Raw genomic sequence first — 21,030 nt, 5'->3', positions numbered from 1 at the left:
CTCGCAAGGAAGCAACACAGTCTATCTGAGCCTGGACCCGCTGTGCTCTTTGCTGAGACTTGGGAAAATATGCAAGTACGCAAGTGGGAACATACAGCTCGTACGTCGCACAACGCGTACACTTGAACAGGTATATGTGCGCGGCTGGCGAATCAGATGAACAGATCAGTCTATCATCTGACATCAACCCCGCAAAAATAGACCCACCACTTCCCCCTTCGTTGACAGATGCGGGGTAGGTTGAGCTCGAGAAACATAACATACTAACTTTCATACTGTTAGATGCGAGAATTTTCAGATGTGTAGAATATGATATTTGGCGAGTGACCTAACTTGACTACAGAAATCTTACGCTAATATAGATCAAGTTTACAACACTGCCTAACTTGCTATACTTACCTTTAGTCTTCCGCTTACTATTCGTTGAAATTACCTTATCTTATGCGGAGATCGAAATGGCGGACGCAGCAGGAAGAATCAGCACATTCCAGGTTCGCTGCCCTTGCGGTAAAAGTTTCGAGAACGTGGAGACGTATTTAGGGCATAAACGGGTCTGCGGAACCCATCAGAAGGGAGAGAATGTCATCTCTATGGCTCTAAGCTTCAATCGAAGGGCCGCCGCGATTCCAGCTAGAGCTTCAATTCCAGCTTCAACGCCCAGGCCTGTGGCCTCTGTAGCCTGCTGGTGTGGTAGCACGTTCAAAAATCACGATGAACTTCAAAGACATGGATGCCGCTGTGCAGGTTATAAGTAACGGATGGATGCGTGTTCGACTACATTAGATTTGATTGAGGACCCAGAATTAAATTCGGGCGCGGATTCGGTATTAGCGGCAGGGAAGCGTCCCATTCCATCTTGTGAAGCAATAGCGCAAAAAATACTGTGCCCTTGTGGACAGAACTTTACCAACGAGAAGAAGCAGAGAAATCATTTGCGGTACTCGAAGACTCATCAGGCAGGAAAGCCTAGATCCGGGTCTACGCCCAAAGGCACAACGCCGGTCTCAGTGCCATTCACAGCTCCACATTCACCTCCGACTTCGATTCCCCCAGCTTTCGGGCCAGTACCAGGCACTATCACATCTTCAGTGCTCTCACTACACAAGCGCGACTCTTTATACCACAGGCGACAAGCCGACAAGTCTCTTACTCAAAACCAACAACAAGACAGCTCCTTAGTCTCTTCCTTCGCTTTTATGAAATTGGAGCCCGTGTTGACGCAGATCGGGCCTTCAGTAGCTAGGTTTGCCTGTGTGTACGGCCGTACATTCACCAGTCAGGAAGCCCTCGAAAAGCATGAAGTGGAGAAGAGACGACTTGCGTGGCCGGAAGGAGAAAGGAGAGAGAAGATATTTAAGACGCCTCGACCGCAGTATCAAGAGGATGAGAACTTGCGAGATATCTGCGCGGCCCTCGCACGGCAGAATTATGGTGGAGAATAGAGGGAAAATAAGTCCGAATAGGCATAGGTCCACAGATGGTATACAACTATGGAGCTGCACAGTCTCTCTACTAGGCTATTTCTGCGGCCGCATACGGCTTCTTCCAGAGGCCATGAGCAGAAGGCTAACCAGTAATCAGATAGAGCGTGAACAAGGTCAAGGTCAGGCCTCAGCCGCCAGGCTCTAGCGCGCTGCACAAGGTGCAGAGAGACTGGGCACAACTCACGTACTTGCAAGAAGATAGTGTAGGTACTGTTTAATCTACAACAGCAATATTTATACAGTGCTCTAAAAGGTAGTTGAGTTGTACGCTTGTGAAGGTGCAGAAAGTTGGTGGGGTCCAATTATTGGCTAGGTAGAACTTGGTGGCGTTCGTGTAGTCCACGCAGTTCAATAGTTACCCGTTTTCTTTCTCGCAAAAAAATAGAAAGACTATCTTCTCCACGTTTAGACAACCCTGTATTGCACACTCTCTTCCTCTTCCTGTTCGCCGAGATGGTACCTAGTATAGGTCGTGGCTTGATGAACTCTGCCCGCTCGAAATCAACCACCATCACTCGGCCCGTCTCCTCATTCCACAACAGGTTTCGAGGCATAAGGTCTTTATGCAAGATACTAAGGTTGTGAATAGCTTGGGCTGAGCAGTCGACTTGTTGGGTAACGGAAAGCCGGTTCTTGGCGGTGAGGTGTTGGGCGATCCGCTTCCCTCCAAAACTAAGAAACATCATGTGGACAAGCTCACAAATACCCTCGTAGAAATAGGGGGTTTCCAGGTCTATGTTGCCTAGATGAACTGGTACATGTATACCCTGGATCGGACGGAGGAGGTCATAAACGGTAGCTTCATGATGAAGACGATGGACGAAGTCAATGGGAGTGCACTTGGCTGCTACCATGTACCCGTGCGATTTCAGCCGAACTTGGAATAAGACGCCGCAAGCGCCAGGCAGACTCACAGGCTTGCAGTCAGTATCTAAGTCGTTTGAGAGCTGTTGGCGTATAAGAGTGAGGAAGGTCGGTGAATCGATCTGATGATGGCTTTCCCCATGATCTCGCACATTTGGGCACGACATATCAAGTGGACCCCCTCGGACTAACCCTAGTATGCAGTTTTGAGTGCAATACTGTCCACTTTGTCCTCTATGGGAACTCTGACTCGGCGAAGAGCTGCTGGTAGCGGCGTGTGTGCGAGGCTGGCGCGGGGGTGAAGGTTGCCGCCGGCTTGGAGTATCGGAGTCGGGTTCTTCGTCGCTAGCTGCGTGCTGATCCTGCGGTCGCGCGCAGCTTGAAGAGCTAATTGGGGTATGCCTCCGCCGGAGCTGGATAGGTGACATGCGAAGGAACTCATTGTGGCGAGGTGGACGGTACTCCGATGATGGCGCATCTTCTACATGGATAGTATCTAGCAGGTCTTCATACGTAACCTCCCAGCCATTGAGTTGAGAGGCGGCGTCGGCACGCCATTTGTGGCTACGGGGCGGTGTCTGCAGCGCCTGAAGCGTGAAAGCTAGCATCTGAGCAACAGCTGTTAGATGCAGGCGATTTGTTCCGTCTAAGTCCGATGTCCATCCTGTGGTGTCCCCGACGTCCCCTTTCGGAACGGAGAGGAAGTACTGAGCCGTTCTAGGATCGTCAGGAATGCGTAGGAAGACGAAAGCTTCGCCAGTGCACACGCAACCATACTTCACCCCAAGCTTGACCATATAAGAAAATGCTTGTGTGATGACTGCAGCCATCAGCCGGCGAAAGTGGTCGCGAGGAGTATCCGTTTCGCGACATAGAATCACCTCCTCGAGTTCCATATCCCCCAAACCCTCGTTTATATACCCGAGTGGCAGCTTGTGCGGAGGTTTGTATTCCGTGATAAAGGCCGCTACGCGAGTCTCTGTATTCTGAGTGCTGGTGTTGTAGACGCAGAACTGATCGGCTCGAGGACGGGACGATCGTGCTGTTGGGGCGCGAGGTGCGGCCACGGAGTTGTCTTGGGCCTGGGCCTTGGCCTGTAGGCGTGGTGACCGTCGTCGCTGAGTCCCGGAGATGGTCATGGAACTAATGCTCTCTAGTTGCGTTTCCGGGCTGAGGGTGTTGGCGTGATTCTCAAACTGTATCGAACCCTTGAGTCCAAACTCCTGTCGTAGTATTTGTTGGTCGTATAATCGTTCGATAATAGACGTTACAGGGTCGTCTACAGTGGTACGTTGGAAGAGATGCAAATCTAGCTCAGAACTCATCATCTTCCGTCGGATAGCTTCACCAGACTCTTTCAACGTATGCAGCGAGGTGAAGTGTCGCTCTAACGCGAAGTCAGACCCCATAAGTTTGTCCCAAATCGCTGCTTGTTGTGCTGGGAAATCCTTCCATAGAAGGAGCTTCTCAGGTCGAAGCTTGTTATTCGCATTCGCAGGGTCGCCCCGCGTCGACAAGGTCGCATCGGTCTGGACGGTGAGACCGGAGTATAGATTATCGTGACAGGCGTCGAGAAACTCTGGAAGAGTCGTCTTGCGAGTTTTCTCTTCGGCCTCATTCTTCGCCTGCTCTGCCTCATTCTTCGCCTGCTCTGCCTCATTCTTCGCCTGCTCTGCCTCATTCTTCGCCTGCTCTGCCTCATTCTTCGCCTGCTCTGCCTCATTCTGCGCCTGCTCCGCGGCTTTGCGTCTGCATTGTTCTTCGAGGAACAGCGTTTTGTAATCAGGCGACTGGTCAGCCATGGCGACAATGGTAGGAGATACTCGGCAGGGCTCGTTGACGGCAGCTATCTCGGCGTATTCCAGGGAGATAGTAGATGTTGAACTAGCAGATTAACACTAGCTGAAAGATTTTGGGCTAGATGCTGTTCATGATAGGTAGGCGTGAAGGCTCAGGCTCAGCTTGTTTGTTTTGGTTCTGCTAATCTTGGCAGTTCTTGGAGCTCGGTCCAGGTGTCGCGCAGTTAACGTGCACGGACAGCTCATGCCCGGAGACACCTCGTGCCCCGCCGAAAACCAAGCCGCGTCTCAACACCACAACTTCAACAGACTATAACGCTACAGCCATGGCACCTATCGACGATGCAATTGAAGATTTGAAATCGCGTGATCCAGGAGAACACTTTACGTTGAGGGAAGTTGCTGAGAAATACCAGGTTAACCGCTCAACGCTGGGGCGAAGGTAGAGAGGCGTGACAGCGTCTCGGGAGGATGGATACTTAAATCAACAAGCTCTCGACCAACAACAAGAGCTAGAGCTTATACGATATATCACAAAGCTTACAGAGAGAGTCCTTCCTCCTACGAGAGAGATGATTAGGAATTTCTCATCTGAAATAGCCCATCGGCAGCTAAGCGATCGATGGGTTTCTCGCTTCATCACCAGACACCAGATCCATATAATCTCAAAGTGGACCACCGCCATGGGTCGTGTTCGCCACCTGGCTGATTCTGAGTCAAAATACCGTCTCTACTTCGAGCTACTGCATCGAAAGATCACTGAATATCACCTTGAGGCTCGAGATATATACAATATGGATGAGAAGGGCTTCTTGATTGGCTTGATAGGCAGAAGCAAGAGAATATTCAGCAGGCGTCAATGGGAGAAGAAGGAGGTTCGAGCATCTCTCCAGGATGGATCACGCGAGTTTCTGACACTCCTGGCCTGTTGCTGCGCCGATGGGAGCTCGCTGCCCCCAAGCCTTATCTACGCAGCTAAAAAAGGAGCTATACGATCAAGTTGGGTAGAGGATATCAAGGCAGGAGAACATGAGGTCTTTGTCTTATCATCTCCAACAGGCTGGTCAAACGATAACATAGGTCTAGCTTGGCTAGAGCAGATGTTTGATCGCTATACAAAGCAGCGATCAGGGAGATGGCGATTGCTCATCCTTGATGGCCATGGATCTCATGTCACGATGGAGTTTATCGACTACTGTGATCGCCACAGGACCCTCCTTATAATCCTTCACCCCCGTTCGACTCATACGCTCCAGCCGCTTGACGTAGTGCTGTTCAAGCCTCTCTCTCAAGCTTACTCTAACGAGCTCACCAACCATCTCCATAAGGCTCAAGGTCTCGCTCCAATCAAGAAAGGAGACTTCTTCCCACTCTTCTGGAGCGCCTGGATATCCTCCTTCACGGAGAGCCTCATATTGAAGGCCTTCGAAGCCACTGGGATCTGGCCGATGGATGCCAACGTTATCCTTCGTAGATTTGCCAGCACGCCAGAAGCTAAGAGAAGCTCATCATCAGGGCTCTCTGATCATGATTGGAGAAAGATAGATCGATTAGTTCGAGCTGCTGTCACTAATAGCCATCAGTATGAGGCAAGAAAGCTGCGTTCAAGCGTCCACCATCTCTCTGTTCAGAATGAGCTTTTAAAGCATGAGAATGAGGGCTTAAAGGAGGCTCTTCAACACAAAAAGAAGCACGAGAAGAAGGGCAAAGCTCTTGACCTTCAACAGCGCCAGGAGTATCACGGTGGCGCTGTCTTCTGGTCTCCTCGCAAGTTGCGTGATGCTCGAGCTAGAGAAGCAGTACGGGAGCGAGATGAGACGGAGGAGAAACTCCAAAAAGCACAGGCCAAGAAGCAGCGTAAGGAGGCTCAACTGCAGCGTCAAGTTGAGCTCGAGGAGAAGCGTGTAGAGAGGCAGAGGCTCAAAGAGATGAGGGAGGTTGAGCGAGCTGAGAAAGCAGCTGAACGCGCGCGCAAAGTTGAAGCTCAACACCAGAAAAAATCTATCCAACAAGCTCAACAACGCAAGCGTAAAGCCTCACAAGTACTCTCACCAAGTAACAAGCGTCAAAAACGCGCTGGCGCTGCTCACGCTGGTGTTCAAGCTGGAGATGAGCTATCTGCTACTCCAGCCAAAGTCACATCACGTGGCCGCAACGTCAACCTCCCACAAAAGTATAGATAGTACAAGTTGATCGCAAGCATCTAATTACAACCCCTTCACAGAATCTTATGACAATAGCTATTGTACGTGGCTCAATAGCCTCACTTTTGAAGTGGTGGATATGGTGTTCGGCGGGGCACGAGGTGTCTCCGGGCATGAGCTGTCCGTGCACGTTAGTGGTCCAAGCTTCCGGCCCGGAAAAACTCGCCGGGCTGGCTGTACCGGTACGCTCATGTCCCAACACCTTGTCATTCTGGGTGGCTGCGGTGGAGGCTGTGGCACGGGTGCCGCGCCACTTTTAACATCAACAACCCGACGATGCTTTTTGATTATGGATGTCGACACTCGCTAGACTGCTTGCTTTGTTGTCTTTTGTGTATCGCAATTTTTTTGTGAGGTTGCAGCGTTGCGTTGTTGCTTTTCAAAGTTCCTGGGCGAAGGCGAGCTGTTTAGCCTTCGCTTTTCTAGCCTATTTTGCGTGTTAACATTCAGCTTTTGCCTGCTCCACCAGCTTTCTTTGTAGATAATTGAGGCTGCCTTCAGTTACTCCTGCTCGGGTTCTTTTTACAAGCTGTAGCTTCTTGGCTTCTTATTATTTCGTTGCCTCGCGCGCACGAGCTTCTCGGATCTTCCGGGGACACCAGAGAACAGCACTGCCATGGTACTCCTTGTATTATTGTAGATTCAGCCTTTCGGTCTTCGTTTTTTAATTCTGTTCCGCCGTCGTTTTCGTGAAGAAGCAGCTCGTTCTTCGCGTGTAGAGAGTGTAATGAACCCACTAACCGCTTGGCTTGAACATTGGCCCCGTCAGCAGCCGCAGTATCATAAACTTTTCGCATCGGGGTTCAGCGATTTCTATTATCGTGCTGCCAAGTTTTTGAAGTCTCATCCTAACTGAATGTGTTGTTGTTGTCGACGCGTTCGAGGATTATCTCAGCACCCATAGGCCACACGCCTGTGGTCAGAAAACTCTTCTTAATGCTATCAATAGCCATTGTATGCCTGCTCTACGCTGCCCAAAAGATCCACTAGAAGTCACTCTCTTGAAGGCTTACCAGGGCTTGTGACTTTCGAATCTAACGCATAACCTGGCGAGAATAGTTAGAAATAAGCGGCGAGAACAAGGCGACATTGAGCGGCTGGCGGGTACGAGTTGCATGTGACGAAAAAACCCCGCCAAAAGGAGCTTCTTTGAAACGCACAAGTTGATAACAACGGCCATAAGGTGGTTGTCATGGCCATCAAGGATGAGGAGCCGCCATGGGCGTCTTACCTGCTCCTCCGTGAGGCGATCAAACACCTGTTCGAGCCAGGCCAATCCAAGGTCATTATTTGACAATTCCGAAGGGGATTTAGCAAAAAATATTTGGCGTTTTTCGGGTTCTACGTCGTCAACTCAGCTCGATCGAACTTAGTTTTGCTTTTGTAAATTAGCGCCGGTGACAATGCCTTACCGGAAGTGCCTACGCAAGCAATAAGTTTAATCCACTCCCAGTTGCCATCGTTTATAGCCTCTTGAAGCTGTCCTGGAGCCTTAAATATCTTTGTGAAAACTTTTTTTATGTGTTGGAAGACGCAAATAGCAAAGCCTTTCTCAATCGCATTCCGTGTATGTCGATCCCCGACGCGCCGTACTCTTGCATTCTTCAGTGGAGCATGTGAAGATATGATTTGTGTCTTTCTCTTTATTCCACCTTGGGCTTGTCGTGATCGATGCTGGCGTTTCGTTTAATCCGTTTGATGGTGAGCTTGCCGGCATGGCGATATAGACACCGAGTAAGCTAACTTTCTGAGACCTTCCGTCTCGCTATCGGCCCTGCAAGATTTTGTATTATTCTTCTTGAAGATGGCAAGCCACGTATAGTATGTCTTTCTATGTATAGCATGAGCTTGTGCTCCTGTTGTGGGTTGAGTGCTTGCTGTTGTTGTGCCCATGTTGCACTCGGCAGCTTTAGATGTTGGTGTCTTCGCGACGACGTTGTTCAGTCAACTTCGAATATATTTTGCGACAGCGCGGTACGGAAAAGAAGCACCTGATTTGCGTAGTTTGATGGTGTCTATCACATCCTCAATCCGAACCATAGTTGTGAAGTTACTTGGTGTTGAAGTTGGGTCACACCATCGCCCAACCAGATATTGGCATTTTGAAAATAGAGGTTGCGCAACAACAAGTATTGGGTATTATTACGATATTAGTTAGAGATGTAGTCCATTAAAGCTTGTAAAGATTTTGTAACATTTACATTTCTGTGATATTGTCGGATCACAGTGTCAGATGGAAGGGGTCAGATGGAAGGGGTATCCTACTTCGGCTCTAGGCAAGGGGTAAAAACCCTTCCGAGGGGCTCAATGCCCCTAGGTAAGGGATGAGACCCCCTTTGTAAAAGCCTAAATCCTACGTTGGCCTAACTCGGATCAAACGACATATATACCCCCGTAGCCCTCAACTTCGTGACGGAGAGGACACACAATTATCAATAATCATCAGTTTTGTTGAGAATACAGTCCGTAAGTGACTTGGTGGTATCAAGCGGAGGAGTAGTCACATGATTGGTGACACGTGCAGGTGGGTCCTAGCGGGGAGCTTGGACGCAGCTGCACGTGTCAGATATGAGGTAGATTTTGGGTGGAAGGCAACGGAGTTGGAGATCATCACGTTACGTAGACCCCCTAGTCCCAAGAGGGACTAGGACAGGGCGACCTTCCGTCTCATCCCCCACGAGACTGCACCACACACCACAATAGACACGTTCAACCACAATTATTATGATTCCCATCAGAACCCTGTTATCTGACAGCACGCAACACGGATCTACGAACGTGTGAATAGCTCCTTAGTCAATACAATACGAATCTGTACCACCACTACCGTTGTGCCTTAGAGAGCGCTCTATTAGGTAGTCATACTACTACTAATAGTGCCAGTGTCGGCATACACACGGTGTGTCGCCTAATAAGGCCCAATGTACCGCCTCGATCCTACTTCGGCCCAACTCGGACCCAACGCTATGTATACCTTCGTAGCCCCCACATTCGTAGAATCATCATACACCAGAATACCAATACACAAGATTACCTTAGCTACTGTTATTCACCGTACGATCGTACAAGGCCTTCCAACACTGATCAGTGATTGCACGGCAGTCACAGACAGTTAGGTTAAGAAGAGATAGATTCTTTACCCCGCGCGTTCCCTAGATTGCCTATATCAGCAAGGCGGAGTTATCTATGCTAAGCTCACTGTTAGCTATATCAGGCGTCGTTCGTGGCTAGCGACCGACCGTTACAGCCGTATCAGAAGCGTTCCAAGACGCCGTCTATACACGCGCCAACCGACCGGTTGAGATTTGACCCGTGTACAACCCACGACCACCGACGCATCTCTAGCGAACGCAGCTAGCGCAACAAGCGTCAACAAGAACACAATGGCAGGAGAGAGAACATCATCGGAAAGAGCACCGGTAGCCAGGACGCCGGCAGTAGGAATGGCGAGCAGTAGTAGAAGAGTGGTACCCACACTAGAGGCGCTACTAGGGACCACAAACATAAAACCAAGAGAATGGCATCACATCGATCCAGAGATGTGGGAGGACAACCTTGAAGCTCCAGACGATGAGGTAGGGATTACTACAGCAACAACGTACATTGCGCGTGCGATTGCGGACTATACAGATCGACCAACAGCAGATGAAGAACTCTTTTGGGAGTTCCGTCAGGACTTTGAAGGATGGACAGAGGCAATGTTCCTACGTGCCCAGCCAATATACACAAAGGAACTAAAGCGGATCCTCCGCTTTAAGGAGTGTATACTGGCCGTATTAATATGGCACCTAGTGAGTCTCTAGCTAGGTTATTACGCATGGAGGAGTACCTAGAATGGCCTCAGGACGTATTCCAGTCGGCTGTGTTTGACACACGATCAGCTGCGCACATGTTGCAAGAGCGGGCACTACGGCAACAACGCAGTGAAGGATCAGTACAGTCCACAGACAGGAGATTATCAAGCCAGGCCCAGAGCCGAACCCAAACGCCTGTAAGGACAAGAGGCCGAGACGTAGACAGTCGGCAAACCCGCGATCAAGACCAGACCCACGCCCGTGTGCAAGGACGACAGGAGACCGTTGAGGAAGAACAACAGATTCAGGACCAGCTAGCAAAAACGATTGAGAAAGCCCAAAACCAACCAATCCGAAGCCAGCCTGTAGAGACAACTGAATCCGCACCGCAGCCAGCCTATCAGCGCGTCCAAAGTCAGCAACCTCCCCTCACCTACAACAACTTCGACCGATTCCGCGAGTATACACCAGCATACCCCCGGATATCCATGGATTCACCACCATCTCCCTCGATAACCCATCGCGCGGAGGCAATCCAGAAAGCGATGAGGGCGCTGCGGAAGGCTGCAGCGGAACATGCGGTGAGCAACGCACTTGGTACCAGGAATGGGCCTACTACAGACGGGGTACTGTCACTGCCTCTTCAGAGTGAGGTGATGGTATGGCGCGAGAAGAATGGATGGCAAGGGCCGTATAGAGTCATCGATATGAAGGACCACGATGTTACTGTAGACATGATCAACGGCCCAACGACGTTCCGATCCACTGTCGTAAAACCGTACTATCGCGATCTGACTACAGCGATAGACGGCGCAGATCAAGGCACAGGTGGATCTCCGACCACAGACGAAGCGATTGCTGATGAACCGCCACTACCGGTACCACCGGCGGAAGCCAACCAAGCGGCTCAGCCGCGCAAGCGGGGCCGCCCACCTGGATCAAAGAACAAGCCCAAGGTGCAGTACCTGTCGAAGAAGGAGGAGGACGATTACGCCCTGGCCGTCAAGCTACGCAATGACGGCGTGATTAACGTCCCGGGCGCTCCATTCGAAGCATCCGATCAGAAGGAGATCGACGACCTCGTCGGCCGTGGAGTATTCAGTTTTGAGCTGTTTGATCCAACTCTACACGGCGGGTATCGTATCTTCAAATCGCGCATGGTCCGCGAAGTCAAAGGCAAGACCATGGTCCCGTACGAGAAATCACGCCTCGTTGTTCAAGGTTACAATGACGAGGGCAAACACGAGATCCTGACGCAGTCGCCAACCATCCAACGAGCCAGCCAGCGCCTGATTCTAGCCCTAGCGCCTGCATTACTCGATGAGGGCATGGTTGTGGAACTACGAGATATCACGCAAGCGTACCCACAGGCACAAACAGAGCTATTCCGCACGGTTTTAGCGCACCTCCCAAAGGAGCTTATAACAAAGTATCCCAAGGGAACAATTATTCGCGTAATCAAGCCACTCTATGGAATCGCGGAAGCAGGAGTCCACTGGTTTGCTACGTACCAAGGACACCACTGCAAGGAGCTCGACATGGCTACATCAACGTATGACCCGTGCCTCCTGATCACGAACGGGAGACGGGAAGCGTTTGGAATAGTGGGCCTGCAGACAGACGATACTCTCGCGATTGGGACGCCTGCATTCTCTGGTGCAGAAGACGCTGCGCTCCAGAAAGCCAATTTTCGAGCTAAGCCCAAGGAGAGACTGTCCAAAGAAGTATCACTCGAGTTCAACGGATGTACTCTAACGTTGCGCGGAGACACGATTCTACTTACGCAGAAGGGACAAGGTGCCAAGATCGAAATCATTGATCCGAAGGCAGCAAACCGAGCACAGAAGTACATGGAGCAGCGCGCGCGTGGCGCGTACATTGCGTCGATATGCCAACCTGAAGCATCGTTCGATCTTTCCGCGGCTGCGCAAATACAACAACCTAAGGACACAGAATACGTGAAGCTTAACCGCCGGCTGCAGTGGCAATCTGAGAGCATACAACGAGGCCTGCGATACGTCCCTCTCGACCTCGCTACAGCAAAGCTGGTAGTGTTCACAGACGGATCCTTCGCGAACAACCAAGACCTTAGCTCACAGCTAGGGTACCTACTTATCCTTGCGAATGAGTCGAGTCGACAAGACAGCACGTTTGATATTCGTGGTAACGTAATCCATTGGAGTTCGACCAAATGCAAACGCGTTACCCGGAGCGTTCTTGCCTCAGAAACGTACGGCATGGTTAGCGGTGTCGACATCGCTATCGCTATCCTAACAACCCTCAAGATAATTACAGGACGCCTAGGTCTACCACCGATCCCACTTATTGTGTGTACGGATTCATACTCCTTGTATGAATGCCTCGTCAAACTCGGAACAACTGCTGAGAAGCGACTGATGATCGACATCATGGCGCTTCGGCAGTCATACGAGCGTCGCGAGATCACTGAGATCCGCTGGATCAACGGAGAGGACAACCCCGCGGACGCATTCACGAAAGCAACACCAAATCGCGCGTTAGAACGTTTCATCGAAAGCAACAAGCTGTCAATCCGAGTAGAGGGATCTGTGCAGCGACCTACGGAGTAGGCACATATGCCTATTTGGAATCCCTCTCATTGTGCCCTTTTTAGAAGACCCGTTTTTCCTTACATCAGTCGTTACAATAAGAAAAGATTGCCAGTGTCGGCATACACACGGTGTGTCGCCTAATAAGGCCCAATGTACCGCCTCGATCCTACTTCGGCCCAACTCGGACCCAACGCTATGTATACCTTCGTAGCCCCCACATTCGTAGAATCATCATACACCAGAATACCAATACACAAGATTATCTTAGCTACTGTTATTCACCGTACGATCGTACAAGGCCTTCCAACAATAACTATCCGGATCTTCCGAATAACCCCACAAAAACGTTTTCTCGGAAACGGAGGTTCAGATCCTAATTGTTGTATCCGGAATATCCGCGCATATTCGTTATATAAGTACTTAGACACAATCTCATCAGACCAAGTAATTCTACACCGTTCATCCACTTTCGGAACTTTTGTTCTGGTTTAAAGACTCTCATCATGGTACTAGGCTTTGCTCCACTATGTCTAGCTGGTCTCATCAACACGTTAGAGATACCTTCCTTTTCACCAGCAGTTTTTCGACAATCTATTCTCCCTAGCAAAGTCGAGATACCTTCGTTCGCTCCAGCAGACTTCCCACCGAGCACAAGACAAAATGATGGAGTGCGTTCCTCCATTTCAAGTCTTGTCGTCCCTTATGATAACCCGGTAATTAGACACTTGCTGGACGATATGACGTCCGTGAGACTATGGCAATACTCCAGAATGTGAACCAACCCGGATACAATAGGTAAATAATAGAATCTTATCTCTATAGCACCTGAAGGTTGATTGACGCTGTAAAGCTGGTTCTACCTGGCCTGGATAACTACTGTTGATGGTGCAAAGTACCACGTCACTACCAATATCGGCATCGTCGGTGCTGGCAAACAAGGATACATGATAGCTGGAATGTTAGGCGCTGAAGACCTATCCGACTTCTCCTCGACTGGGACCACATACGCAGAACCAGGCTCAGGAAGCGCCGAATTCTTGAACCTTGTGGCACCCAACCAAAATCTTTCCAGTCCCCGAGGCTCGGACAACTACACAGACACGTTCCTCTCTCTTAGCTACGGACAGGTTGCCGTCAGCCTCAACGCTAAGCCAACGGGTCCGAACGTGTACATGGGCGGCAGCGGATACATTACACTCGAGCCCCTCGGCCCATCCGACTTCACCATCGTACCGCCTGGATACTCATGGTACTGGGTAAGCGAAAAACACATCGTGTACCAAACGACCAAGAAAAAAACACTAACACACAGCCACTAGGGAAACCCACACATGCAAATATCCGGCAACATCACCGTCAAAGGAAAATCCCTCCAAATCGACCCCGCCCAGTCCTTTGCCTTTCTTGAGCGCCAATGGGGCCAAATGCTACTAACAAACTGGTACGCCTTCTGGCTCTACCTCTCCAACGGCATCTTCATCCACGCCTGGATCAACCAACCCGACATCCACGGCTTCAACCAAGACGATGTGGCCGTCGTCACAATCTGGCACCCAAACGGCGTCCACGAGGTCCTCCAAGCCGACGCCACGTCCCGCGCATGGGGCGTCTCGCGCAATGCCCGAAACGGGAGACTCTACTTCAGCAAGTTCCAGCTCGATCTCGCTTTGAAGAACACGTCGCTTCGGATGACCAAATATGCGCATGATGCTTTGTTTCGCGCGGCCGAGGGTGTGACGATGGATTTGTCAGAGGCGTATACGCAGGGTTTTGGCACGTGGGACGGCGAGGACGTGAGCCTGTTTGGGCATGTGGAACAAGTTTCTACGCTAGAGTAGGTGGTTGGATATTTTAGCGGTTTGGCGGTTTGTCAGCTAAGCGTCAAGTGTTCGTGTTTACACGTACCGTGTCTGTGCACCGAACGCCCGGAGTCACCGAACGCCCGCTCCGGCACTTCAAGCCTACTACAGAAATGAGGCTGTAGAGCTACTGTTGCAGTATATGCAGTCAATCAAAGTGTAACCGCGCGAGGCAGTCATCAGAGTATATTGTGTTCTGTTGTCTGTTGTGCTGTCATGGCCACCTTATATGTAGCCATAATCAGGGTCTATTTACATGACGTATCTCTGATGCTGGTAAGGGAAGAAGGTGCTCATGGAGGAGAGGGAGGAGCGCCAGGACAACGCACGTGACATGCGCAATACCCTTGCCTCACAAACCGCAACATTTTGTAAGTCTTGGAACGTAACAGCGCCCATCTCGCTCCAAAAAAAACACCACGAATACTGATCGCAAACGCTGACTGGCTGATAATCACGATAGTTACAGCCCCCCACTTCGAACTACTAGACGCGATGATCGAGAAATATAATCTTAAGCTAATCGTCTCCATTAATTACAGTAGTTGAACTTCCATATAGACTTAATACCTCACAGAATCTTTTGAGTACAACTTCGGGGTTAGGTGGGTGTATCCGAGTTGCTTCAAGGGGCTTCATGATGGTTAAGGGCTTAAAAGTAGCACTCCAGGTACGCCAAAAGACCGGGGGGAAGTCTCTTTTCACTACTGGGAGAAGCCCCTGGCTTCTATGAAGGTGTGCTGAAAGCTCAGTTGAATAGGCAGTTGAAAGAGACTTGAGCATTCCAACCTCAAGCGGCTGAATCGTATGGGATGCATGAGAAAGACCGCTAACAGGATCTTGTTGCAGTTGCAATAGATAATAAGATCCATGGCCGTCAGGGACTAGTAATCGGTATCCTGTGCGAGCTTTTGTCTGATCTCTCCCCCCAAACCCCCCTTAAGCCAAGCAGTACCTATATCGTTGTTCGTCCAACTAGAGGGAGATGAGCTGATGAATACTGATTTCCTTTCTGGATAGATTGTGTTCGCCCAGCTTGGTTGTCGAGCTCCAGCAGATGACTGAAAGATGAGAGCTGGGCTTAGAGCTGTGCCGTCCGAACAAACGCAAACTAAGATTGTTACTGACTATCTTGAGCCGTCCTGGACAGCTGCAGTAATACCTCTTCGATCAGAGATCACCTTGTAAGACACCAACTTTGACCAGCCAAGTACTCCAATGAAGAACCCTCTTCATCCTTATTAAAGATGTGGGAGGCTCCACATTGTACTACTTTATCTGATCGTGTCACAGCTTAAATTATAAGCTTTACTTCGCTTATAAATTAGCTTTATGACGATCCCGGTTCATCGCTAACTGCCAGCGTGAGATGAGATGGGAGGATTTTCTGTTCGTGAAGCGTGCAACCCAGCTTTTTGAAACCCCTTTACTAACAAAAGAGGGCGCAAAGTCGCGTATCGTTGCTCGTCTAGTCTAGGTGGTGTACATCTCACTGTGAGCGTTTTAATGTCGCCATGATTCATCTTGTCTTGTCTTGCCCCCCACACGAAAAACCGGTACGCTGCTCGACCCCTGATTGGCACAGTCACGTGACCCACATGGGTGCCTAGGATCAGATGCCCTAAGACCCGATGGCGTTTTTCGACTATCTTCCCGCACAATACCGGCCCAAGTACCCAAAATAGATCTTCCTCACTCAGAAGTAAGCATTTTATCCTGTTTTTGCATAGGTCGCTACGGTCTAACATTAGAAGGCTCTTATCTGCTCAGCATGTTTCATCGCCGCCCAGGACAACGCCCTGCACCGTACCCAAGTGCTGTAACACCATATAGATCCTCAGTAACGACCACCAGTTCTAGTGTATTCGGATCTGGCAAGAGGCTACCGCTCAGCAGGAGAGTCTCTGCAGCTAGGCCCACTGCTACACCAATGCCTATCTCCGTCTTTCAGAAATATAAGGATATCACCAAGCTATTGGTAGAGACTATGGTATGGATAGAAGGAGCAGATACAGAAAGACAGAGATCATGACATACTGCAGAAGCAATTCGTAGAGCTGGAGGACACATCTTAACTTCAAAAATAAAGTCAGATTAAGCAGTATCCAGCATTAGATAGAGCAAACGAGAAACGATATCAGATGAACCTTGGCGTCAGCTTTGCCCAGAAGTATCGTATAAGCTGTATCTCGTGTTTTGGGCGGAAGGAAAGGTAGGTGTGCATGCGGGGCTGGCGTTAGTCCTTATGCCTTCGAGCGAGTGTCGTCCGATCAACTCTATACTTTTTTTGCCTTGTCGCGATAGCTAAGAAGATGCAGCATCTTTACGTGATTTGATACCTCGAATTGCGTTTTGAATTGAATCCATCGGGGTGAAGTTATGATGTGTTTTGTGTATATGTGTTGATGTTGTGGGTGACTCATTACTCGAACCAGCTCATTTTGTGCAGACACGGTAAGGCTAACGCTAAAGCGGGTGGTAGCTAGATGGAGTTTTGTTAGTCTTGTACCGGCCTTTTATCATTACAGTGACTCTCACAACTCCAGCGGTAGAGCACACGGGATTCACTTAAACCTATACTAGAAACACCGCCTTGATTTACAATACTGACTGCAATCATGGCTTGGCATAATTTAATAACTCCGTAAAACCGGACCCTACTTATAAAAAGACCCTTGTTCTCTATAGGAGCACACCGGACTATCACAGGAGTCGCGTGCAGGAGTACAACATGACTAGGATACGCACCCCGTACCAGAGTTAATAACCATGGCAAAGGCACCCGCAAACGCCTTGCATATTTGCGTCTTTGGTTCTGCGCAGATGTGATAAGAGAAGTAGTGTGCTCCGTACCACCGTGTGATTTCGTTTACAAAGAAAGCCTTTTTAGCAGTCCTAGTGTTGGCAACGCCGATATCAAGACGCACGCCAACTTCGAGAGACTCAAAGAAGATCATACTGTCTGGTCGCGCGCGTAGCCTCTCAAAGACAAAGAGGGCAAATCGAACGAGATCCAACCGGGTCAATGCGGGCTCTAAGTCTTCTGGAAGGAACTCTCGTACCGCGAGTGCTTGTGTATCACTATTAAAGGAAGTCTTCGCAATGGCAATAACCTGACCAATCCGACCTCGGATGCCTTTTTTGCTTGGTTCAGTGGCAATGAAGACTCGAAACTCACAGCTCTGTAGTGACGGGACGAACTCTTGGTGGAACCAATGTGCCGAATGATCAGCACTATGTGCTGGTGTCCTAGATGACTTTGACGCCACTATCGGTTTCTTTTTCCGACCTCGGCTGTTCTGCGACGTAGTCTCCAGCATTTGCGCCTCTGGCTGACAGGTAAGTTCATGATGGTCTCCACGTTTCCGAACATGGACGTGCATCGCGCAGCCACTCTGTGTCCTCTTGTGGACCGTTGTCTGGTAATCGCGGAGCTTGCATGGACCATGCCCATAGCATGTCCTGGGCCGGTAAGAAAACTCTTGCGGCGACGAAGAAGCGACTTCGTCTAAGGCCCGAATGTCCCCTAGCTTGTTCCTCTCTTGCTCGGCTTCATTCTCGTTTGGGTAGACGCGAAACGATGCTGGGTGGATGTGTTTTAACAGGCGTACCTTGCTGTAGACCTTGTCTAGGGTGGGGTTCGTGGGCTCGTTGGTGGTCCAATGCAGGAATAGTATGCCGTGCAGCGCATTCCCATCTTTATCTGTGCAGGACCTGGACAGTAGGTTCCCTTGGAGTTGGGTTGCCAGCCAGTCCCATGTATGCGCATCGACGGAAATCTGAGCCAGTGCTTTCGTGGCTAGTGCCGTGACTAGGCCTTGGTGTATGAAGCAGTCCTCGTTACCAGACGGTATGACAGTGTTGTGCAATGTCATCGAACAGGCTTCTGCTAGCCAGGGATCGTGACCAAGGCTCTCGCGGTCCTCGGGGAAAAGCTGAATAGCGAGAGTGGCCGTCTCGTCGAGTCGCTTTGTGTCAGGGAAAGAAACCCAAAATAGTTTCTGCCACGATACGTTTGGCGCATGGACAGCGCGCGTGGGCAATGCTGCTTGTGCTTGTGGAGCCGATGGAGCTTGGCGCGTCACGTCGCGAGAATCTTCTAGACTAGTTGTCGATGCGTGCCTGTGGATATTCTCAGCGCGCTTTGCTCTTTGCTTAGTAGCTCGATGGCGACGGTGAAATTCACAATATGTGTGTTGTCCGGGTGCATCTGGACATGAAAGGCTGTAGCCACAGTGTCCTGCTCTGGTGCGCTCTTTTATTCTCTCACGATACTCTTTGTTCGAGTTCTTTTTGCTGATAGTAGGCATGGGGCCGGTGGAAGTCGGGCTTGAAGTGGATCCGAGGCGTTGAGGCAGGGCGTTGAGGCAGGGTGTTGAGGTAGGGTGTTGAAGCGGGGTGTTGAGTAGGTAACGTGCCCGTGCGCAGCGCGCACGGATTCGCAGCGCGCACGCCGAACACCAAAACACTGAAACACCTACAAACTTCAACGCGTCATAACTCAACCAGCATGGCAGCTATTGACAAAGCGTTAGCAGCAATCGAATCGGGAGAGCTTGGAGATAAAATTGTATACCAGCAATATGCTGATAAGTACAACGTATCAAGGAGTGCGTTGAGCCGAAGACACCGAGGCGTTTCACGCTCGAGAGCCGACTATACAGCCGACAAACAATCCCTCGCGCCACATCAAGAGCTAGAGCTTGTACGGTATATCACTAAGCTTACCAAGCAAGGCCTACCCCCTACAAGGGAGATGATTAGGAATTTCTCATCAGAAGTAGCCCATCAGCAGCTCAGCGAGAGCTGGGTTACTCGCTTCATCAACCGACACGAGATCCATCTTATCTCAAAGTGGACCAGCGCCATGGATCGTACGCGCCACCTGGCTGATTCTGAGTCAAAGTATAGACTCTACTTCGAGCTGCTGCATGAAAAGATCGCCCAATACCACCTAGAGGCTCGAGATATATACAATATGGATGAGAAGGGCTTCTTGATTGGCTTAGTAGGCAGAAGCAAGAGGATATTCAGCAGGCGTCAGTGGGAGAAGAAGGAGGTTCGAGCATCTCTCCAGGATGGATCACGCGAGTTTCTGACAGTCCTGGCCTGCTGCTGCGCTGATGGGAGCTCGCTGCCTCCAGCCCTTATCTACGCAGCTAAGAAAGGAGCTATACGATCAAGTTGGGTAGAGGATATTAAGGCAGGAGAGCATAAGGTCTTTATCTCATCATCTCCAACAGGCTGGTCAAACGATGACGTAGGCCTAGCTTGGCTTGAGCAGGTGTTTGATCGCTATACAAAGCAGCGATCAGGGAGATGGCGATTGCTCATCCTTGATGGCCATGGATCTCATGTCACGATGGAGTTTATCGACTACTGTGATCGCCACAGGATCCTCCTCATAATCCTTCCTCCCCATTCAACCCACACGCTCCAGCCGCTCGATGTGGTGCTGTTCAAGCCACTCTCTCAGGCCTACTCCAACGAGCTCACTAACCATCTCCATAAGGCTCAAGGCCTCGCTCCAATCAAGAAAGGGGACTTTTTCCCACTCTTCTGGAGCGCCTGGATATCCTCCTTCACGGAGAGTCTCATATTGAAGGCCTTCGAAGCCACTGGGATCTGGCCAATGGACGCCAACGTTATCCTCCGTAGATTTGCCAGCACGCCAGAAGCTGAGAGAAGCTCATCATCAGGGCTCTCTGATCATGATTGGAGAAAGCTTGATCGATTAGTTCGAGCTGCTGTCACTGATAGCCATCAGTATAAGGCAAGAAAGCTACGCTCAAGCGTTCACCATCTCTCTGTTCAGAATGAGCTTTTAAACCATAAAGTAGATGGTTTAGAAGAGGCTCTTCAACATAAAAAGAAGCATAAGAAGAAGGGCAAAGCTCTTGACCTTCAACAGCGCCAGGAGTATCACGGTGGCTCTGTCTTCTGGTCTCCTCGCAAGTTGCGTGAGGCTCGAGCTAGAGAAGCAGTACGGGAGCGAGATGAGACGGAGGAGAAACTCCAAAAAGCACAGGCCAAGAAGCAGCGTAAGGAGGCTCAGCTGCAGCGTCAAGTTGAGCTCGAGCAGAGGCGTGTGGAGAGGCAGAGGCTCAAGGAAGCGAAGGAGCTTGAGCGAGCTGAGAAAGCAGCTGAACGCGCGCGCAAAGTTGAAGCTCAACACCAGAAAAAAACTATCCAACAAGCTCAACAACGCAAGCGTAAAGCCTCACAAGTAACCTTATCAAGTAACAAGCGTCAAAAACGCGCTAGCGCTGCTCACGCTGGTGATCAAGCTCGAGATGGGCCATCTGCTGCTCTACCTAAAGTCACATTACGTGGTCGCAACGTCAGCCTCCCGCAAAAATATAGATAGTACAAGTTGATCGCAAGCATCTAATTACTGCTACACCACGTTTTAATCAATATTGAGCTATTGTGTGGCGTTGTACAGCCTCATTCTTG

At 50.1% G+C, this 21,030-nt stretch overlaps 6 protein-coding genes across 6 annotated transcripts; 4 read left to right on the top strand and 2 right to left on the bottom strand.

Moving 5' to 3' along the window:
- Positions 1 to 2,541: 2,541 nt before the first annotated feature.
- On the bottom strand, positions 2,542 to 4,150 carry PtrM4_054310 (DUF827 multi-domain protein; the record flags this gene model as incomplete). Its single annotated transcript, XM_066105054.1, has 2 exons — positions 2,542 to 2,761; positions 2,811 to 4,150. 2 exons carry the CDS (start codon positions 4,148 to 4,150, stop codon positions 2,542 to 2,544), a joined length of 1,560 nt encoding a protein of 519 aa, XP_065959618.1.
- Positions 4,151 to 4,830: 680 nt separating this feature from the next.
- PtrM4_054300 (Membrane-bound metallopeptidase) lies at positions 4,831 to 6,330 on the top strand (the record flags this gene model as incomplete). Its single annotated transcript, XM_001937149.2, has 1 exon — positions 4,831 to 6,330. The coding sequence occupies one exon, from the start codon at positions 4,831 to 4,833 to the stop codon at positions 6,328 to 6,330; it is 1,500 nt and encodes a 499-aa protein (XP_001937184.2).
- Positions 6,331 to 9,734: 3,404 nt separating this feature from the next.
- Positions 9,735 to 12,733, top strand: PtrM4_054290 (uncharacterized protein; the record flags this gene model as incomplete). Its single annotated transcript, XM_066105053.1, has 2 exons — positions 9,735 to 10,111; positions 10,144 to 12,733. The coding sequence occupies 2 exons, from the start codon at positions 9,735 to 9,737 to the stop codon at positions 12,731 to 12,733; spliced, it is 2,967 nt and encodes a 988-aa protein (XP_065959617.1).
- Positions 12,734 to 13,218: 485 nt separating this feature from the next.
- Positions 13,219 to 14,553, top strand: PtrM4_054280 (CrtC multi-domain protein; the record flags this gene model as incomplete). Its single annotated transcript, XM_066105052.1, has 4 exons — positions 13,219 to 13,383; positions 13,437 to 13,510; positions 13,566 to 13,971; positions 14,035 to 14,553. The coding sequence occupies 4 exons, from the start codon at positions 13,219 to 13,221 to the stop codon at positions 14,551 to 14,553; spliced, it is 1,164 nt and encodes a 387-aa protein (XP_065959616.1).
- Positions 14,554 to 17,309: 2,756 nt separating this feature from the next.
- On the bottom strand, positions 17,310 to 18,884 carry PtrM4_054270 (uncharacterized protein; the record flags this gene model as incomplete). Its single annotated transcript, XM_001937146.1, has 1 exon — positions 17,310 to 18,884. One exon carries the CDS (start codon positions 18,882 to 18,884, stop codon positions 17,310 to 17,312), a length of 1,575 nt encoding a protein of 524 aa, XP_001937181.1.
- A 200-nt stretch (positions 18,885 to 19,084) lies between these two features.
- PtrM4_054260 (TolA, Membrane protein involved in colicin uptake) lies at positions 19,085 to 20,941 on the top strand (the record flags this gene model as incomplete). The annotated part of the gene is made up of 1 exon (XM_066105051.1): positions 19,085 to 20,941. The coding sequence occupies one exon, from the start codon at positions 19,085 to 19,087 to the stop codon at positions 20,939 to 20,941; it is 1,857 nt and encodes a 618-aa protein (XP_065959615.1).
- Between the last annotated feature and the right edge of the window lie 89 nt (positions 20,942 to 21,030).

The sequence above is a fragment of the Pyrenophora tritici-repentis genome, chromosome 10 (genome assembly GCF_003171515.1).
Source record: "Pyrenophora tritici-repentis strain M4 chromosome 10, whole genome shotgun sequence".
NCBI lineage: Eukaryota > Fungi > Ascomycota > Dothideomycetes > Pleosporales > Pleosporaceae > Pyrenophora > Pyrenophora tritici-repentis.
Note: the sequence above shows the minus strand (reverse complement) of the source record. Positions and strands in the feature narration are given on the sequence as shown.